A 20,765-nucleotide genomic window follows, 5' to 3' on the forward strand; every position below is an offset into this window, starting at 1 on the left:
GTATTGCATATGTGGTTAAATTTACAGCTTCACTTAAAAAATCATTAACTAGTACAGCCTGTTCATTTTCTATGTAAGCAGTTTCTATATAATCTGCTGTTTGAAATGATGCCTTTATCATTTAGACTAATGCTGGGCAGACATGAATGATTACGAATAATGAAAACCACAAAAAAAGAAAAGAAACTGAAGAACAGAGCGTTTGTATGATCCACATTTAACCCCTTAGCTGCAGGATCTGTAATTGTACAGAATTGTAAAGCCCTTTCTAGTACAAAGGGTTAAGATATCACATGGTCTGCTGCAATTGGTACAAAGGGGTTAACTGATTACATTATTTTGTTTTGCATTCAAAAAACATATTTCATAAAAAAACAACAACCTAAGCATATTAATTCACAATTTTCTGCTTACTGTACTTTGCAGCTCAAATCAATTGACTTCTCAATATTGGTTCTATTCCAAGAGCGGCAAACTTATGAAGCATTATCACAGTCAATGTAAACGAAGCAGTTTGAATCTGCACTTGTCCTATAACAATGACAGTAAATGCCTAACACCTATGCAGATGGTTACATAAAATGGCAGCACAGAGCAATTTGTCTTGCTCATCGTTACTGCCGCTATAATCAGGACATTAAAGGGACTATTTACAGCTTGTGCCTTTTACAAAGTTTTAGCAGTTTTTCTTTTTACTTTTTCATTGTAAAAAGTCTGAATTTTATTGTGTCTTCTATGCAAATCTCTTTTTAGCAGTTGGTGGAAAAAAAACAGTTTATTCAGAATATAATAATGTCAAATTTATTAGGATGGAGAAAGCAATATAAAGTTTGTTTAGCTACAGGAAATCTGCTACAACCACAAGAACAGTTGTACACTATTTCCCTGCAGAGTTGGTAAGAATGTATTGAATAAAGTAACAAATCAATTTACTAAATATAATTGAAAGAAGAAAATATTGACATATAAGAATTAGCGGATCCATTTCATTTGTCTATATTCCTATTGATAAATATTTAAAGGGAAAAGGTACTTAACCAAGTAGCTTATAATAGTTTATTGTATTCAAAACAGTTGTGTGTATACTCTTTTAAGGGCCAAATTAAAAGTGGAGCGCAAGATATCGTTTTCGCTAAAGAGATATTTGCGCCCCCTGAGTAATAGCAGTGCATGCACGGGAAACATTGTGCTACACAAGAACGCGTTTCTTTAGGCTCCAACGGAAGCCTCATTCTCATGCTGTCAGACATGGCATGAGAACTAGGGCAGCGAAAGGGGTAAGTTGTGCAGCGATGGGCAGGCAAAGTGTAAAATATATATGTGTATGATTATATACATATATATTTATGTGTTAATATGTGCATATATACATAGTAACACTTAAATATACAGTATATGTATTTATTCATATACATATATATTTACAGGGAACACACAGTCTCCATAGACTATTTCTAAACACCCCCACAGCCACCAACTTTAGTTCCCAAAAACTGCCTAGTGCAGTTATTATTTTTTTTAAATAAAAAATGCTACTATTTTTATTTTATTTTTTAAAAGAGGTTTGAGTGCTAATTGCTACAGTGAGCTTGCGAGGTACCAATAACCAAGCACTTGTTATGGCACGGGATAAATTAGCCCTCCGCTTTTAATCAAGGCCAAAATGGGTTATGGCTCTCAGTCTCTCTCACCACCAGTGGGTTGATTTCTGCTGTAGAATCTTGTTTACAAATCTTTTCTATTTTCAATCATGCAGTATTGACAATTTCTATGTAGGCTCCAGTTTTTACAGAAAAAAAGCAGTTATTTTAAAACAACCTAATACACTCCAACAGGTAAACTGTGTCATTGGGGTACATTACTGGCGAGTACAATTCATACCTTTAGACTTAGAGGTCTATTTAACAAATGTCTGTCAGACCTGATCCGACAGTGTGGATCAGGTCCGACAGACATCGCTGAATGCGGAGAGCAACACGCTCTCCATATTCAGCATTGAACCAGCAGCTTTTGTGAGCTGCTGGTGCAACGCCGCCCCCCTGCAGTCTCTCGGCCAATCGGCCGCCAGCAGGGGGTGCCAAACAACCCGATCGTACTCGATCGGGTTGAATTCCGGCGAGTCCACAAAGACCCTCTCGCCTCCATAACCCTGTCTGTCTGCTCTGATGAGGCGGACAGGGTTATGGAGCAGCGGCCTTTGTGACCGCTGCTTCATAACTGCTGTTTCTGGCGAACCTGCAGGCTCGCCAGAAACACGGGGGGCATCATGCACCATTCGGAGCTTGTTAGATAGCACCATTCGGAGCTTGTTAGATACATTTATTCAACCCATGACATTAGTGTATTTATTTAGCTCATTATTTAGATTTTGTGCAATAGAAAGCTTAAATATACATTAAAGGTACATAGAAAAGATGAATTGTATTTTATTCATATTAATTCCAGCCCTATTTGGGAACTGCATGACAAGGTGCCATTTAAAGTATGCAGATTTTATTTCTGCATATCTTAAATATCTTAAATGCAAGTCAAAATGAGACTTTTATGATACAGATAGAGCGTGTAATTGTAAAAGAAAAACTTTCTAATTTAGTTATATTATTACATGTGCCTATTTCTCTCTTTTATTAAATGTAGCAGAAGTGTGCACGTCTTAAAGGGATAGTTCAGAAGTGTGCACGTCTTAAAGGGATAGTTAAGTCAAAAGTAAACTTTAATGATTCAGATAGGGCATGTAATTTTAAACAACTTTCCAGTGTACTTTTATCATCAAATTTGCTTTGTTTTCTTGATATTCTTAGTTGAAAGCTAAACCTAGGTAGGCTCATGTGCTAATTTCTAAGCCCTTGAAGGTCACCTCTTATCTGAATGCATTTGACAATTTTTCACAGTTAGAGGGCGTTAGTTCATGTGCGCCATACAGAGAACATTCTGCTCATGTCCGTGGAGTTACTTATAGATAGAGCATGAATAAGGGGCTGTGACCCCGAAACGTTGCTTTCTAATAAATATTGTCTTTTATATTATTGGAGTGCTGGAGTCCTACTTGTGTTTGCTGTATATTGGAGGGCTGTGGCAGTGCCCTTGGTCTCCCGTGCACCCAACCCTCTGTGCTGTGCTCTTCTTGGGAATGTGGAATTACTTATGAGAGGGCACTGATTGGCTAAAATGCAAGTCTGACAAAAGAACTAAAATAAAGGGGCAGTCTGCAGAGATTAGATACAAGGTAATCACAGAGGTAAAAAAGTGTATTAATATAACAGTGTTGGTTATACAAAACTTCGGGAATGGGTAATAAAGGGATCATCTATCTTTTTAAAACATACAAATTCTGGAGTAGACTGTCCCTTTAATAGTATATGGCAGTAGCATTTGTAACAATGAAAGAGAAGCATATAGACATGCAGAATATCTATTTATTGTATAAGTGTTTAAAATTAAATTTAAACAAATACAGCTGTATCAGTTGTGCACTTACTTTAATGCTCATTGGCTGATAGATTATTTTCCTTATGCTCATTGGTTAAAAGAGTATTTGAAAGCTCATTGACAATTAGTACGAGCTACCCATAAATCAATAAGCATTACTAATGGTATGTTAGTTTCAATTTTATTAAAATTATATTGTTATATTTATTCATTCAATAAAAAATATCAAAATGTAAAGCACTACTTTTTTTGTCTTTTTTAATTTCATTTTTTTATTCCACAATTAGCCAGAGAAGGAAGACCTGTAGTTAAGATAAAAACCTGCCTAAAATAAGAGATACAATTTAGAAAAATACAAATATATGGTCACAAATAACTTGAACCTCTTTCCAGTGCTAATGGTTTTGACAATTACAATTAAGGGATCCACACTTATTTTGAATATGTATATAGATACTCTGTAGGCTAAATTGCTGGAGACAGATTGGACAAAGTTTAGAATGTTTGTCATTTGTGCTACTTATGTGTTATAAAATGTGTCCTTTGTTTGTTTTTGTACAAAATGCATCTCATTGAAATGATCTGGATTTATATCTATATCACTGCATTGGCATTTAAGTCTCTCCGTGATATACAGTTTTCCAATAGCTATGTGTAGCTCAGGCACTTATGTCATATACAGTTTTCTTTTTTGGTAATTGTATTTACTCTCCATACATTATTATTTCTTATGTAAATGGATGGGCCTTCTCTTTTATGGTACAGCAATATTGCAAGTCAGCATCATTTTTTTGCTGGTTAAGTATTGAATATGCAATTAATAGGAAGATATCTGGTCATGCCTGTTACTGAGAGGGAGTAAATCAGCTGAGTAATCCAGTCTGGGGGCAAAGAGTCAATGCTTGTGATGTATGAGAGAAATTGAAGTTGCAAAATCTCGCTGAGTTTACATCCCTTTTTGATTCAATATAAGAACTTTGTCCCATGAGGTTGTAAGAAAGAAAGGAGATATGAGACCCCTACATTATCTGAGCTAACACTTTGTGTACAGATCATTTCTCCATATCTGTACTCCAAACAGAGATTGTTCATTTTCTGATTGGTCATTACCTATCCAACAGAATGTAGTATGGAAGTTTATGTCATTAATTAGTGGTGTAGATTTACTGTGAATGAAAAGTCCACATTAGTTAATCTGTTGAATTATTATGTTCATGTACACAATTTAACACAAGAGACCAATTCACTACTTTATGAAATACCCCAAAATAATAATAGGTTGTATTTTTTTACTTGAGGGGTCTGCTTCTGATTAATGCACTACACTGATTTTATATTTCCAAGATGTATTGAGCTAACTCAAAGTCCTGTGTTTTATGTGAGTATTTTTTTATTGCAGGACCAATCAATCATTTGAGAGAGCACATACCATTTATACATTAATCCATATAACATTCAATAGCAATAGTCTTGCTACATACAGTAATGATATACTTGGAAATGGCTTACATTTGGATCTTGCCTACAGATAACTTGCAACATACATGGATGCTATATTGGTTCTGTAATACAGTGCAGACACTTATAAATTTCAAATAGAATTCTCAAACACGTGAACATTGTTGTAATGTGTAATTGAGAATAAATCAACATTCATTCTCAGTGATATGGTTAATCTCTATTTATTTTCATTAGCTCAGGTATTGACAGAGTGCAATTAGTAGCAAAAGGATGGAGATTTTATTTTGTGTCTGCTTTAAAAAGTAACGGCTGTGACTTTCAATAGCGTGGTGTCGCTGTGCACCTACAAGTAACACAAGCTGTAACTGAGTTACCGCCTATTGATAAATAATTGTAAAGGGTTTACATTTTGCAATATGTCAGACACCTGAATGTATCAACAATGATACAAATGTAAATTCTAAATACTAGAAATGCCCTGGATATCCACTGAAAAAAGTAATAATATGACTCTCGCAAGGCATTTCTAGCAACACAAAAAATATATATGTGATGCTATAGCTAAATAATACTCAGTAAGCTGTATATGAAAACTGGACACATTTTTGTTAAAGGGACATTAAACACTACGTACATGCTAGATAGAATGATGCATTCATAGAAAAGATTAGTCCATTACTAACATGTAGATGTATTTTTTAAAGTTTCATTAGTTGTTTAAAAAGTGACAAAATAAGTGTAAAATTTTAGTCTCTATAAAACACTGGGAGCTGCCATGTTGTAACTTGTGTTACCTTCTCTTCTGTGGCCAATTAGAGACAGTTATAAATAGGTCACTAGATTGTGCAGCCAATGGTTGTGCTGGATTTAACAGTGTTCTGCACTTCCATTTCTAACAGGAACTGAAAAGCTCACAATTTCAGAATGGAATTACAGGCAAAGAGGACAAAATAAATAATGAAAGTATATTGCAGAGTTGTTTTATTATATACAATTTATCATTTTATATTACCATCTCAAAGTGTTTAATGTCCCTTTAAAGGGTATTGCTTGATTGCAATAAACACATTACTGTTAGACAAACACATACAACAGATTTATCTTGCATTACTTTTAGCAATATACAGATATGTAATAATAATGCTATAATATCGTTATTATTCTGCTATGAGAGACAATTTACAAATATAAGTGTTTTATGTTATTTTGTTTTATATTAAAGGGACATTAAACTTATTGTTTTATATGAATAGTTACAGTCACAATGAACACTAAATTGCAAATCATTTGCAAAAAAAAATGTTTTGTAAATTAGGTGAACTGACATTTTATTAAAGTGGACATAACTCTTGAATACCTCTTCAGTATTTTAATATTATACTGTAAAATAAGGGATATAAATATATTAGCACCCACAATGATCTAGCAATAACTGTGCAGCATTTTGTAATTCTGCTAAAGGGACATAATACTCATATGCTAAATCACCTGAAACTGATGCAGTATAACTGTAAAAATCTGACAGGAAAATATCACCTGAGCATCTCTATGTAAAAAAGGAAGATATTTTACCTCACAACTTCCTCAGCTCAGCAGAGTAAGTTCTGTGTAAAAGTTATACTCAGCTGCTCCCAGCTGCAGGTAAAAAAAAATATGAAGAAATGAACAGCAGCCAATCAGCATCAACAGTGCTGAGGTCATGAACTCTTTTACTGTGATCTCATGAGATTTCACTTAACTGTCATGAGATTTCATAGTAAACTTCCTTAAACTGAATAGGGAAATAAGATGAGTGTGCACAAAGCTCACTCCCTTGCCTGTCCCGGGACAGACATACTGATTTGCTACTTAGAAGTCCTTTACAATGGGATGTGACTACTGAGGAATTTTTGAGGTAAAATATATTTCTTTTTTACAAAGAGATGTTCAGGTGATATTTTCTAGTCCGCTTTTTACAGCTATGCTGCATCACTTTAGAATGTTTCAACATTTGGGTATCATGGCCCTTTAAGATGTACTTTACCCCTTTCAGGATGGAGTGGTCAAAACCCAGTTTTTAAATATAAAATGGCAAGAAAAATGGGCAATTTAAATAATGAAATAATGATAAGTTTAAAGTCCCTTTAATGTCATAAAATTACTTTGAAAGACACATATAAGCAGAGGCCCTTATGATATCATTAGAACTAACATAATATTCTGACCCCTTTCTCTGACAAAGCAATATCAAACCAGTGAGGCAGATAAAATGTTAAAGCAAAAGCTCTTTAAAAACTTTTTTTTTATTCTCAACCTTCAAGAAAATCTGGATTTATTTCAACTTTCTAAAAATCTAAGTAGTTATTGGTTTCCAAGACAATATTTGGCACCTGCTGCCTTTTAAAATCTAATAATAATTGAATGTGCAAAAAGAAAATTGGAATAAAAAACAAGATCCTATAATGCAGAGGGAATTTATTTGGCAGTGATTTTATTACTAATTGATCAGCTTATGTCTGATACAGTTCAAACCCTCTTGTCTGTGAGTGAGCTCTGCAGCGAATTGCATGTCAATGAGTTGCCAGCTCTCTCTGGCAGCCAAGGGGTTAAATGAAGTCACTCTACAGAGAAATAAAGCTTGGAGCAATATAGACAACTACCTCCTCGACTCTCGCTGTCAGCTGGGCTTCACCTGGATGGGTCTGTTCATCTGAAAAAGAAAAAAAAAGACAAAACTTGGTTAGATGGTGAAGCTGACTAAGTAGCATATGGAAAATGTGCAGTAATTTCATAAATGTCATATGGATGTCAGGCTGAGACACTGAGGTTTACTTAAAGTGAGGCTTTATTTAGCTACATCGATGCATTACATTATTACATTTACACTAGTTACATTTAAAAAAGTTAATACTAGACATGTTCAAAGACAATAAAATGTCAATTTATTCTTCATGAGGAAAAACAACTAAAAATTAAATTTCCATCCAATATTCACTCATGCGGGCCCGATTTATCATCGATTTATCATCGGTCTGTCCAACATGAATCCGCTCAGCGGATCATGTACGACAGACATCGATGAATGCAGACAGCATACCCTGTCGGGATTTATCATTGCACAAGCAGATTCGGCTGCTAGCAGGGGGTGTCAATCAACCCAATTGCATGTGATCGGGCGGATTGCAGACCACAACCTCATAGGCAGCGGACACGTTATGGAGAAGCCGGTCTTAAGACCGCTGCCTTCATAACTGCTGTTTCCGGCGCCGATCTCTGAAATTAGGGCATCAGGGGTCATTAGGCCCTTGATAAATCGGCCCCTTGAAGTTGTTTGAAATTTCTTTGTTAACAAATGTCTTCAGGGCTTAGTTTTTATTAATAACAATTGCAACGCGTTTTTCAGCACAAAGCTGTTTTGTCAGGTATATAAGCAAATGAAACAGCTACATGGTAAGAAATGCGTTGCAATGATGTATTTTAACTATACCCATGGCTCAACCTGTTGTGGGCCATTTTGATGTCGCATGTAACATACAGAGGACACGCTTGATATTGTTCTCAAGTTAAGGTAGATTTATGACTGAAGGATGGTTCTACAGGGGTAACCTAATACTTCAGCATGAATAGCACCCAAAAGTACTTCCTATACTGTAAGTATGTTTTTTTCTTATTCCTTGTACAGGCTAGAGTGTCTTCGCTCATACTTAACTATGGTGAAATTCCCCTGAGCCTGTAATACTCTACAAAGTGATTGGTTAGATTGTCAAACAGATTCATTTACATCTGTTCCTAACTGGCTAGAGCAAAAGACACCAGAAACATGAATTCTACCAGGAATTTCAAGGAGTATAATAGAATCTAGATGACAGAATTTGCTTTTTTGTTGTCTCCAGGGAGTGCAAGACAAGCACAGTTTTAAGAAAAATAAACAATGAGTTTATAATTTATTTATTTTTTAACTACACATCATGAAACATTATGGGCTCCATTTACCAAGCTGCAAGCCTGAAACACGAGTTAGTAGCAACACTCTAAAGATCACTGCTTCTTAACCTAACTGTGACACACAATCCAATCGAATTGAGATGATTGACAGCCACCTCCTGCGTGATTGGCCGCGTGCAAGCGAGTAGTAGCATTGCACAATCAGCGGATTATGCATTGTTAAATAAAGGCAGCGTACTGCTGTCTGCTCACCGCAAGACTGGGTGCAAACGGTTTAAAGGGACACTGAACCCAAATTTTTTCTCTTTTGTAATTCAGATAAAGCATGCAATTTTAAGCAACTTTCTAATTGACTCCTATTATCAAATTGTCTTCACTTCTCTTGGTATCTTTATTTGAAATGCAAGAATGTAAGTTTAGATGCCGGCCCGTTTTTGGTGAACAAACTGGGTTGTTCTTGCTGATTGGTGGATAAATTCACCCACCAATAAACAAGTGCTTTCCATAGTTCTGAACCAAAAAAATAGCTTAGATGCCTTCTTTTTCAAATAAAGAAAGCAAGAGAACGAAGAAAAATTGATAATAAATAAATTAGAAAGTTGCTTAAAATTGCATGCTCTATCTGAATCACAAAAGAAAAAATGTGGGTTCAGTGTCCCTTTAATGCCAGCAGTTTGTTAAATTGAGCCCTATATATTACAGTCTAAAAATCTCAAATGTTAATTGAGCTATCTATTTATTTTTTCTGGGAATAATTCTCCCCCAATATAAACATTACAACATTCCATTCCTTCATATTCAAATTGTTTAAAAATATTTATCCAAGGATTTATCTACAAAAATTCTATTATTTATCTGCAAAAATTCTAAAAGACTTTAAAGAAGAATTTTGTGGGAATAAATATCAGATGAGCTTCTATTAAGCATAAGAATAAACCCCTTTCAAAGAAATCAGATATTAATATTGAAAATACTCAGAAATTAAATGTAATGTTTGAATATCAAAATTTTATAGATATCTCTGTAGGTTTATGAGAACCAACATCTGAATGGAATTTTCAAATATTACATTTAATTTTCTAATATTAACATTGATTCTATTAAAAAAATATTCCAATAGCAAAATTATTTGAATATGTTCTTTTTGGTAGAAAAAAACAGTTACACAATTTCTAGCTTGATCATGAGAGTATGCAAATTGAATTCTTCCAAATAAAAATACTGTAGACCCTAAAATACTCCTGTGTATTTTCAATGTGCTATTTAAAATATTTTATAAAATGTAAAAAGCTAAAATAAAAATTGAAAACAAACTGTGGAAACAAAACACCAAAAAACTCTGTATATTTAAAGCTCAAATGTGATTATTTGAGCAAAACCTCCTAAATAATTAAATACATTTTTTCTATCACACTTATACAAAATAAATGATTGGAACATTGAGAAGCAGAAGTTAATATTCTTTAGCTATGCAGTGACTGAATTAAATGTTTAAAATATTCAAAGCAGATATGTGAACATTTTTATTACAACTCCAATTTGCTTGATATTAAATGAGTTAAATAAGCCATAGACACTACACAAAGAATGGATCATTTGTTTAAAAAGACATAATGCTTCTACATAGCAAGAGAGTTTTGCCCTTGGACAGAGTGTTTGTCTAATACACAGTAATAGAGTGTCTAACACATAGCAAACAATGTTTTGCCTTGGGCAAAAATTATTGTCTACTACGCAGTATGAAAGTTAGGCCTTGGACACAATTTTTGTCTAATACACAGCAATATAGTTTTGATTTGGACAGAATGGTTCTCTACTACACAGCAATAAAGTTTTGATTTGGACAGAATAGTTCTCTACTACACAGCAATAAAGTTTTGATTTGGACAGAATGGTTCTCTACTACACAGCAATAAAGTTTTGATTTAGACAGAATGGTTCTCTACTACACAGCAATATAGTTTTGATTTGGACAGAATGGTTCTTCTACTACACAGCAAAGAGTTTTGATTTTGGACAGAATGGTTCTCTACTACACAGCAATAGAGTTTTGATTTGGACAGAATGGTTCTCTACTACACAGCAATAGAGTTTTGATTTGGACAGAATGGTTCTCTACTACACATCAATAGAGTTTTGATTTGGACAGAATGGTTCTCTACTACACAGCAATATAGTTTTGATTTGGACAGAATGGTTCTCTACTACACAGCAATAGAGTTTTGATTTGGACAGAATGGTTCTCTACTACACAGCAATAGAGTTTTGATTTGGACAGAATGGTTCTCTACTACACAGCAATATAGTTTTGATTTGGACAGAATGGTTCTCTACTACACAGCAATAGAGTTTTGATTTGGACAGAATGGTTCTCTACTACACAGCAATAGAGTTTTGATTTGGACAGAATGGTTCTCTACTACACAGCAATAAAGTTTTGATTTAGACAGAATGGTTCTCTACTACACAGCAATATAGTTTTGATTTGGACAGAATGGTTCTCTACTACACAGCAAAAGAGTTTTGATTTGGACAGAATGGTTCTCTACTACACAGCAATAGAGTTTTGATTTGGACAGAATGGTTCTCTACTACACAGCAATAGAGTTTTGATTTGGACAGAATGGTTCTCTACTACACATCAATAGAGTTTTGATTTGGACAGAATGATTCTCTACTACACAGCAAAAGAGTTTTGATTTGGACAGAATGGTTCTCTACTACACAGCAATAGAGTTTTGATTTGGACAGAATGGTTCTCTACTACACAGCAACAGAGTTTTGATTTGGACAGAATGGTTCTCTACTACACAGCAATATAGTTTTGATTTGGACAGAATGGTTCTCTACTACACAGCAATAGAGTTTTGATTTGGACAGAATGGTTCTCTACTACACAGCAATAGAGTTTTGATTTGGACAGAATGGTTCTCTACTACACAGCAATAAAGTTTTGATTTAGACAGAATGGTTCTCTACTACACAGCAATATAGTTTTGATTTGGACAGAATGGTTCTCTACTACACAGCAAAAGAGTTTTGATTTGGACAGAATGGTTCTCTACTACACAGCAATAGAGTTTTGATTTGGACAGAATGGTTCTCTACTACACAGCAATAGAGTTTTGATTTGGACAGAATGGTTCTCTACTACACATCAATAGAGTTTTGATTTGGACAGAATGATTCTCTACTACACAGCAAAAGAGTTTTGATTTGGCACAGAATGGTTCTCTACTACACAGCAATAGAGTTTTGATTTGGACAGAATGGTTCTCTACTACACAGCAATAGAGTTTTGATTTGGACAGAATGGTTCTCTACTACACAGCAATAGAGTTTTGGATAGTGTGAGTGCCTTCTGCACAGCAATAAAGTTTTGCCTTGGACAGATTTTGCACTCGTATACTACACTTCAATAGATGTTTTCCTCCGACAAAATAGTCTTCTGCACAACATTGCACTCAAAGCTTTAAATGCCACTTATTTTTTCTATTTGAGACTGCAACATTCTGGCAAATAATTTTGTTTAGCTAAAATGATACAAGCTATTGTGTTCCTTATACATAAAAAGACTCAAACAGTGATTGTATAGATGTAGAGATTTTAACTTAAGTATACTGAATCTGAGAAACACAAGTTTGTCCAAGGTATAACTTCTGATAATACTGACTGTCACTTCAAAGTTTTTATTTACTCATCATGTCACCATTATTATTAAATACTTATTGTAATATCTCCAAACAGAAATCACAGAATTTAAAGAACATTTGACTAAGTATTTGCTAAGGTTATAAAAGAAAAGCAATAGGGTTGGGGTTAATAATAGTTAGGTTAGAGTAGGGTTGGATGAAGGTTAGGTGTGGGTGTAAGATAGGGATGCGCTGAGTTACAGCTAGGTGTAGGGTTAGAGTTAGGCTTATGGTTGAATTATGGTTAAGGTATGGGTTTGACAACAGTTAGGTTAGGTTTTGGCATAGAATTAGGGTTACAGTTATGGTCTCAGAACTGGGGCTTAGTTAGGGTTAGAAAAAAAATGAAAGTTAAAATTCTAGAAGTGTTACAGTTTGGTAAAGCTAGGATATAATTACGGAAGGGTTTAGGAAAGAAAAGGACTATCGCTAGGTAAGGGCTGTGTAAAATGTTCATTCCTGCAATATCTTTATTAATTTGTATTATAAACTGCAATATAATAATATTATTTTATTTAAACAAATATTAAAAACAGGGTAGGCTTAAAATATAATTATTTCTGACTTTACAAATGGCTAGATTACAAGTTTTGTCGGTAAAAACTTGCGGGGCTAACGCTCCTTTTTTTTCCAGCGCTTACTTTAAACAACGCTAGTATTACAAGTTTTATGAATGGCTGCGTTAACATCAGAAAAGTGAGCGTTGAGCAAAATTTAGCTCCACATCTGACTGTAATACCAGCATTGCTTACGTGCTCGTGCACAATTTCCCCATAGGATACAATGGGGATGAGACGGATGAAAAAAAACCTAACACCTGCAAAAAAAGCAACGTTTAGCTCTTAACGCAGCCCCATTGTTTCCTATGGGGAAACACTTTCTAAGTCTACACATAACACCCTAACATGAACCCTGAGTCTAAACACCCCTAACCTTACACTTATTAACCTCTAATCTGCCGCCCCCAACATCGTCGTCACCTGCATTATACTATTAACCCCTAATCTTCCGGTCCGGACACCGCCGCCACCTACATTATCCCTATGAATCCCTAATCTGCTGCCCCTAACATTGCCAACACCTACATTATATTTATTAACCCCTAATCTGCCATCCCCAACGTCGCCGCCACCACCTACACTTATTAACCCCTAATCTGCCGACCGGACATCACCGCCACTATAATAAATGTATTAACCTCTAAACCGCCGCACTCCCGCCTTGCAAACACTATAATAAACTTTATTAACCCCTAATCTGCCCCTCCAACGTCGCCACAAGCTACCTACAATTATTAACCCCTTATCTCCCACCCCCAACGTCGCCGCTACTATAATAAAGTTATTAACCCCTAAACCTAAGTCTAACCCTAACCCTAACACCCCCTAAGTTAAATCTATTTTTAATAAATCTAAATAACATTTCTAAAATTAAATAAATTAATCCTATTTAAAACTAAATACTTACCTAGAAAATAAACCATAATATAGTTACAATATAACTAATAAATTTATTTTAACTAGGTACAATAGCTATTAAATAGTTAATTACTATTTAATAGCTACCTAGTTAAAATAATTACAAAATTACCTGTAAAATAAATCCTAACCTAAGTTACAAATACACCTAACACTACACTATCAATACATTAATTAAATAAATTAACTACAATTATCTAACATAAAATACAATTAAATAAACTAAACTATATTACAAAAAACAAACACTAAATTACAAAAAATAAAAAAATATTACAAGAAGTTTAAACTAATTACACCTAATCTAAGCCCCCTAATAAAATAAAAAAGCCCCCCAAAATATTAAAAAATGCCTTATCCTAAACTAAATTACAAAGTGATCAGCTCTTTTACCATTCCTTAAAAGGGCTTTTTGCGGGGCATTGCCCCAAAGTAATGAGCTCTTTTACCTGTAAAAAAACAAATACAATACCCCCCCAACATTACAACCCACCACCCACACACCCCTACTCTAAAACCCACCCGATCCCCCCTTAAAAAAAACTAACACTACCCCATTGAAGATCACCCTACCTTGAGCCGTGTTCACCCAACCGGGCACAAGTGGTTATCCGATCCTTCCTTAAGTGTTCATCCAATGGGGCAGAAGAGGACATCCGGACCGGCAGAAGTCTTCATCCGATCGGGGCAGAAGAATCCTCCATCCAGCAGAAGTCTTCATCCAAGCGGCATCTTCTATCTTCATCCTTCGGGCGATGAGCGGCTCCATCTTGAAGACCTCCGGCGCGATACATCCTCCTCGACTGACGACTACCCAACGAATGATTGGTCCTTTAAATGACGTCATCCAAGATGGCATCCCTCGAATTCCGATTGGCTGATAGGATTCTATCAGCCAATCGGAATTAAGGTAGGAAAAATCTGATTGGTTGATTTAATCAGCCAATTGGATTGAAGTTCAATCCGATTGGCTGATTGGATCAGCCAATAGAATGCGAGGTCAATTCTATTGGCTGATCCAGCCAGCCAATCGGATAGAACTTCAATCCGATTGGCTGATTAAATCAACCAATCAGATTTTTCCTACCTTAATTCTGATTGGCTGATAGAATCCTATCAGCCAATTGGAATTCGAGGGACGCTATCTTGGATGACATCATTTAAAGGACCAGTCATTCGTTGGGTAGTCGTCAGCCGAGGAGGATGTTCCGCGCCGGAGGTCTTCAAGATGGAGCCGCTCATCGCCGGAAGGATGAAGATAGAAGATGCTGCTTGGATGAAGACCTGCTGGATGGAGGACCTCTTCTGCCCCGATCGGATGAAGACTTCTGCCGGTCTGGATGTCCTCTTCTGCCCCATCGGATGAACACTTCTGGACGGATCGGATGACCACTTGTGCCCGGCTGGGTGAACACGGCTCAAGGTAGGGTGATCTTCAATGAGGTAGTGTTAGTTTTTTTTAAGGGGGAATCGGGTGGGTTTTAGAGTAGGGGTGTGTGGGTGGTGGGTTGTAATGTTGGGGGGGATTTTGTATTTGTTTTTTTTACAGGTAAAAGAGCTGATTACTTTGTGGCAATGCCCCGCAAAAAGCCCTTTTAAGGGCTGGTAAAAGAGCTGATTACTTTGTAATTTAGTTTAGGATAGGGCATTTTATTATATTGCAGGGCTTTTTTATTTTATTAGGGGGCTTAGATTAGGTGTAATTAGTTTAAACTTCTTGTAATATATTTTTATTTTTTGTAATTTAGTGGGGGGTTTTTGTAATATAGTTTAGTTTATTTAATTGTATTTTATGTTAGATAATTGTAGTTAATTTATTTAATTAATTAATTAATTAATTGATAGTGTAATGTTAGGTGTATTTGTAGCTTAGGTTAGGATTTATTTTACAGGTAATTTTGTAATTATTTTAACTAGGTAGCTATTAAATAGTTATTAACTATTTAATAGCTATTGTACCTAGTTAAAATAAATACAAAGTTGCCTGTCAAATAAATATAAATCCTAAAATAGCTACCATGTAACTATTAGTTATATTTTAGCTATATTAGGGTTTATTTTATAGGTAAGTATTTAGTTTTAAATAGGATTAATTTATTTAACTTTAGAAATTTTATTTAGATTTATTAAAAATAGATTTAACTTAGGGGGTGTTAGGGTTAGGGTTAGATTTAGGTTTAGAGGTTAATAACTTTATTATAGTAGCAGCGACGTTGGGGGCTGGAGATTAGGGGTTAATATGTGTAGGTAGGTGGCGGCGACGTGGGGGTGCAGATTAGGGGTTAATAACATTTATTATAGTGTTTGCGAGGCGGTTTAGGGGTTAATACATTTATTATAGTGGCAGCGATGTCCGGTCGGCAGATTAGTGGTTAATAAGTGTAGGTAGGTGGCGGTGACATTGGGGGGGCAGATTAGGGGTTAATAAATATAATGTAGGTGTCGGCGATGTTAGGGGCAGCAGATTAGGGGTTCATAGGTATAATGTAGGTGGCGGTGATGTCCGGTCGGCAGATTAGGGGTTAAATAATTTTATTATAGTGTTTGCGATGTAGGGGGGGCCTCGGTTTAGGGGTTCCTAGGTAGTTTATGGGTGTTAGTGTACTTTTTAGCACTGTAGTTAAGAGAGCTTCATGTTCCGGCGTTAGCCCATAAAACTCTTAACTACTGACTTTTATATGCAGTAGGAGTCTTGGAGGTAGAGGCTGTACCGCTCACTTCTTCCAAGACTTTTAATACCAGCGTTAGCCAAATCCCATTAAAAAGATACGATGCGCAATTGACGTAAGGGCATTTGCGGTATGGAAAAGTCGCAGAAGAAAAGTGAGCGGTACACCTGTACCTGCCATACTCGTAATACCAGCGGGCGTTAAAAAGCAGCATTAGGACCCCTTAACACTGCTTTTTAAAGCTAACGCAGAACTCGTAATATAGGCGAAAATAAGGTACACATATACATGACATTATGAACTAAGTACACGACTGCATGTAATGTTCAAAGAGAACCTTAAATAAGGACTGGCTCATGTAGAATTATGATTAAAGTTATGGGTTAATGCCAGAAATAAAATTATTTAAGTGTTGTTGTTTAAATCTTAGAATTAAAACTATATTTTTAAGTTGAGACTTGGTTTAGGATTAGAGCTAGGGGAGGGTTTGAGTTTAGGATTAGGGCTAGATCTGAATTTGATATTAGGGCTAAGATTAGGATAAGAGCTAGAGTTAGTTTTGAGGTTATTGCCTGGGTTAGAGGAGTCTTTGAGGTTAGGATTAAGGCTAGGTTTAAATTTGAGGTTAGAGCTAGGATTGGTTTTGTGATTGCGACTAGGTTTAGGATTATGCTTGCATTAGAGGTTAGAGCTATGGTTAAGATAAGGGCTAAAGTTGGTTTTAAAGTTAGGGCTTAAATTACGATTAAGGCTAGAGGAGGATTTAATGTTAAGGATATGGGCTAGAGTTGAATTTGAGGTTAGGTCTAGGGTGGGTTTTGAGCTTGGGGTTAGGATTAGGGTTGTGTTAGAAGTTAGAGATTTGGATAAGATTAGTGCTGGGGTTGATTTTGGGGTTAAGGTTTGGATTAGGGATCAAGGAGAGTTTGAGGTTAGAACTAAGGCTAGGATTGAATCTGATCTTGGGGCTAGGGTTAGGCTAAATCAGTTTTAGAGTTAAGATTGGGGGGTTGGCATGGATATGGTGAGGTATGGAATACTTTTTGGTTAGGGCTAGGTTATGGCAACCCCATGGGCTATTTTGACCAGTATAATTTGGGACAACAATATAAATATATTTTGGGTGTATTGTTTGATTATAACAATTTTGAATAGCAATTCATAGCAAGTCATTATTTTTGGGTTCATGGTCTATATGAGGTGCTTTGAAAAAATAGCAATGCCTGGACAATATACAAATTAATGGGCATACTTTGTCACAATACTGATTTGCAATTTAAATATGTGCAATACATCTTCCAAATATGTTATTGATAATATTTGTTCTACATGCACTGTGAGGGACTTAAATAATTAATGTTGCACTTATGTACTTTTTAAGTGGTCTAGAGTTTGTGCATGCATGTATTTGTGTGCACATGCAAGTGGTTGTATGTTTGTGTGGGTATGCGGTTATATGCATATTGTGTGCCTGTATAATTGTGTATGTGTTTGTATGTATGTATTTGTATGCATTTATATGTGGGGAGTTTTACATGAGAATGGAGGAAGGAGATTTAATCTCCTGCAATGGAAACATGTTTTCACTTTAAGAGCAATAAAATTGTGGAACTCATTACCAAAGGAGGTAGTGAATGCCAATGCCTTAGATACATTTAAAAATGGTTTGGATACATTTCTGTCTAGAAACAGAATCCATGGATATGATTGCTTGTGTTAAATGGGTCACTTTCTTGTGTTAAATGGGTCACCTGTGTGGGTGTGGATATATGTGTGGGGGAGTATTTGTGTATAAGTATGTGCACCTGTGTATTTGCATACATTTGTGTATTTTTATGCATTTATGTGTGTTTGTTTACACATATGGGGAAACATGAAAACATGGACAATAAGTATAAATAACCAAATTTCCCATTGATTAATGTGGCCCAGATAAGATTTTAAAGCAAACATTTTAAATAACCACTCAGTTAAGATAAGAATGATTTTAATTTATTTTAACATTTTTTATATTCATATTTGTAGTGCAGAATTGGAGCCTTAGTACTAATTATTATTACTTGAAACATACAACATAAAACATGGAAAAACAATGTCTGTCTGAGTTGCAGAAAAAAAAAAAAAAAAAAAAAAGAAAAAGAAAGAAAAAAATGCGAGCCTCAACTGGATGCAATTTCGGTGGCCTTGGAAAGGCTGGGAGCCGGGCAGGAGTTAAGGTGAAAATGAATGTAATAGATATTATCATTTGATGCGCAGCTTAATTGATGCACTTGAATTGTTTTTTTATAGAGTCCAGTCAGTGTCCGTAATGAATATCAAGAGGAACTTGACATGAATTACACTAATTATTGGGTGCCATGATGAAAGAGAATAATTAGAGGCTTTTGCTTTGTGATGGGGGGATATCTCAGCAACACAAGACGTAGTGTTTGAGGGTCGCAAGGAAAAGTGTAACGTCAATTACTTCAAAGTGGATTAATTGTCATACTGAAATGGTTAACCCTTAACGATCTTATGCTGCTGCAAAGTAAGTTACAATGACTCACTGGCCTCATTAGACTTTTATTTACAAAGATAGAAATTACTAGAGAACTTATGGAAAAGGTGGGAAAAAGTGTAAAAAATCACTGAGCAGAGGTGACAGGAATTAATACCAGAAGGGAATGTTAACATACTCGTGCTTTATGAATAGAAGAAAGGTTAAAGTGACAGTAAACGCCTTGACATTTTTATAGGAAAATTTTTAGTTTTACATAAATAAACAACTTTACAATGTATTTTCATGATTTATTTTGCCTCATTTTCATGCAATTTACCTCTGAAAATTGAGCAATTTCTGTTTCTCAGAACTTGAAATGTACCTGCTGACTTTGCAATGCTGACCATGCTACATAGCTGTGCTTAGCTGGCTTTATAAAATAACAACTGCAAAACACTGCATTTTATACTAACTTTATAACTGTGGGCAACCTTGTTGTCTGTACACTAAAGCCCAGATTGGCTCCTCTAAATATGTTGTTCTATAGCAACACAATAGAAATTTCTAGTAATTTCAAGGTGGTTACTGAGGTTACCATGTGTATATGTATTTCTGTGTGTATATGTATTTCTATGTATATATATATATTTCTGTGTGTATATGTATTTCTATGTATATATATATATATTTCTGTGTGTATATGTATTTCTATATATTGTGTATTTCTGTGTGTATAATAAATTTCGATGTGTGTATGTATTTCTATCTGTATATGTATATCTGTGTGTGTATATGTTTATATGTGTATATGGGTGGATGGATAGATGGGTAGATGGGTGAATGAATGGTTGGGTGGATGGGTGGATGGATGGGTGGATAAATGGATGGGTAGATGGGTAGATGGGTGGATGGGTGGATGTATAGATAGATGTAACACACAGTGATGGACTAATGGATGAAGAGCAGAACAGATGAATGAATGGATCCATGAATAACAGACACAAAACATAAGGATGAATGTTTTTGACCAAAACCGCACTTAAATAGTGAATGCCCACTTAATGTGACTAATTTTTTATTGCTCTTTTCTCTTTCTTATATAAAAACATCTCCAAGTCAGTACCTCTCTGTGATTCTCATCTGTCTTGTGTGAGTTGTAGACCCCCTATTATAAATATTGCCTATGGTTATAAAAACCACTAACCACACATGACATCTAACTGAAATTAAAGCATAACGTTTTATCTATAGAGCACTTACAATATTTGACACATTACTAGTTTAACAAAAAACACTGCACTTTTTAATTCAATGCAAGATTCAGTGGTGATTTAAGTACATTTGCATAATGAGGATCCCCCCCCCTTTGCAGGGGTTAAATGTATGCAAGCTGCTGTGTAATAATAACATTATTTAACACATTACAGAATTTTCTTTTTACAATACTATGTCCCTATATGGCACCATCAAAGTTGTCTTACATTACAACATATAACCATTGAGAAAAATCTCGACAACGGAGCAAAACATGAACCACCTTTTGCTTTTTACGCAAAATCAAGAGCTGGTTATTGTTGGAGTTTTAATTTTATGCACCATTGCCTGTCTTCCACACAGGTTATATTTTATAATT

The 20,765-nt window shown here is 35.3% G+C and overlaps 1 protein-coding gene across 1 annotated transcript in view; it reads right to left on the reverse strand.

Moving 5' to 3' along the window:
• The window catches only part of CELF4 (CUGBP Elav-like family member 4), a 1,552,143-nt gene that overhangs the window by 600,968 nt on the left and 930,410 nt on the right, over positions 1-20,765 (reverse strand). The window contains 2 exon segments of the mRNA XM_053701051.1: positions 7,530-7,554; positions 7,556-7,579. Of these exon segments, the coding sequence (XP_053557026.1) occupies positions 7,530-7,554; positions 7,556-7,579 (49 nt within the window).

This window comes from Bombina bombina, chromosome 2, assembly GCF_027579735.1.
Source record: "Bombina bombina isolate aBomBom1 chromosome 2, aBomBom1.pri, whole genome shotgun sequence".
NCBI classification, from domain to species: Eukaryota; Metazoa; Chordata; class Amphibia; order Anura; family Bombinatoridae; genus Bombina; species Bombina bombina.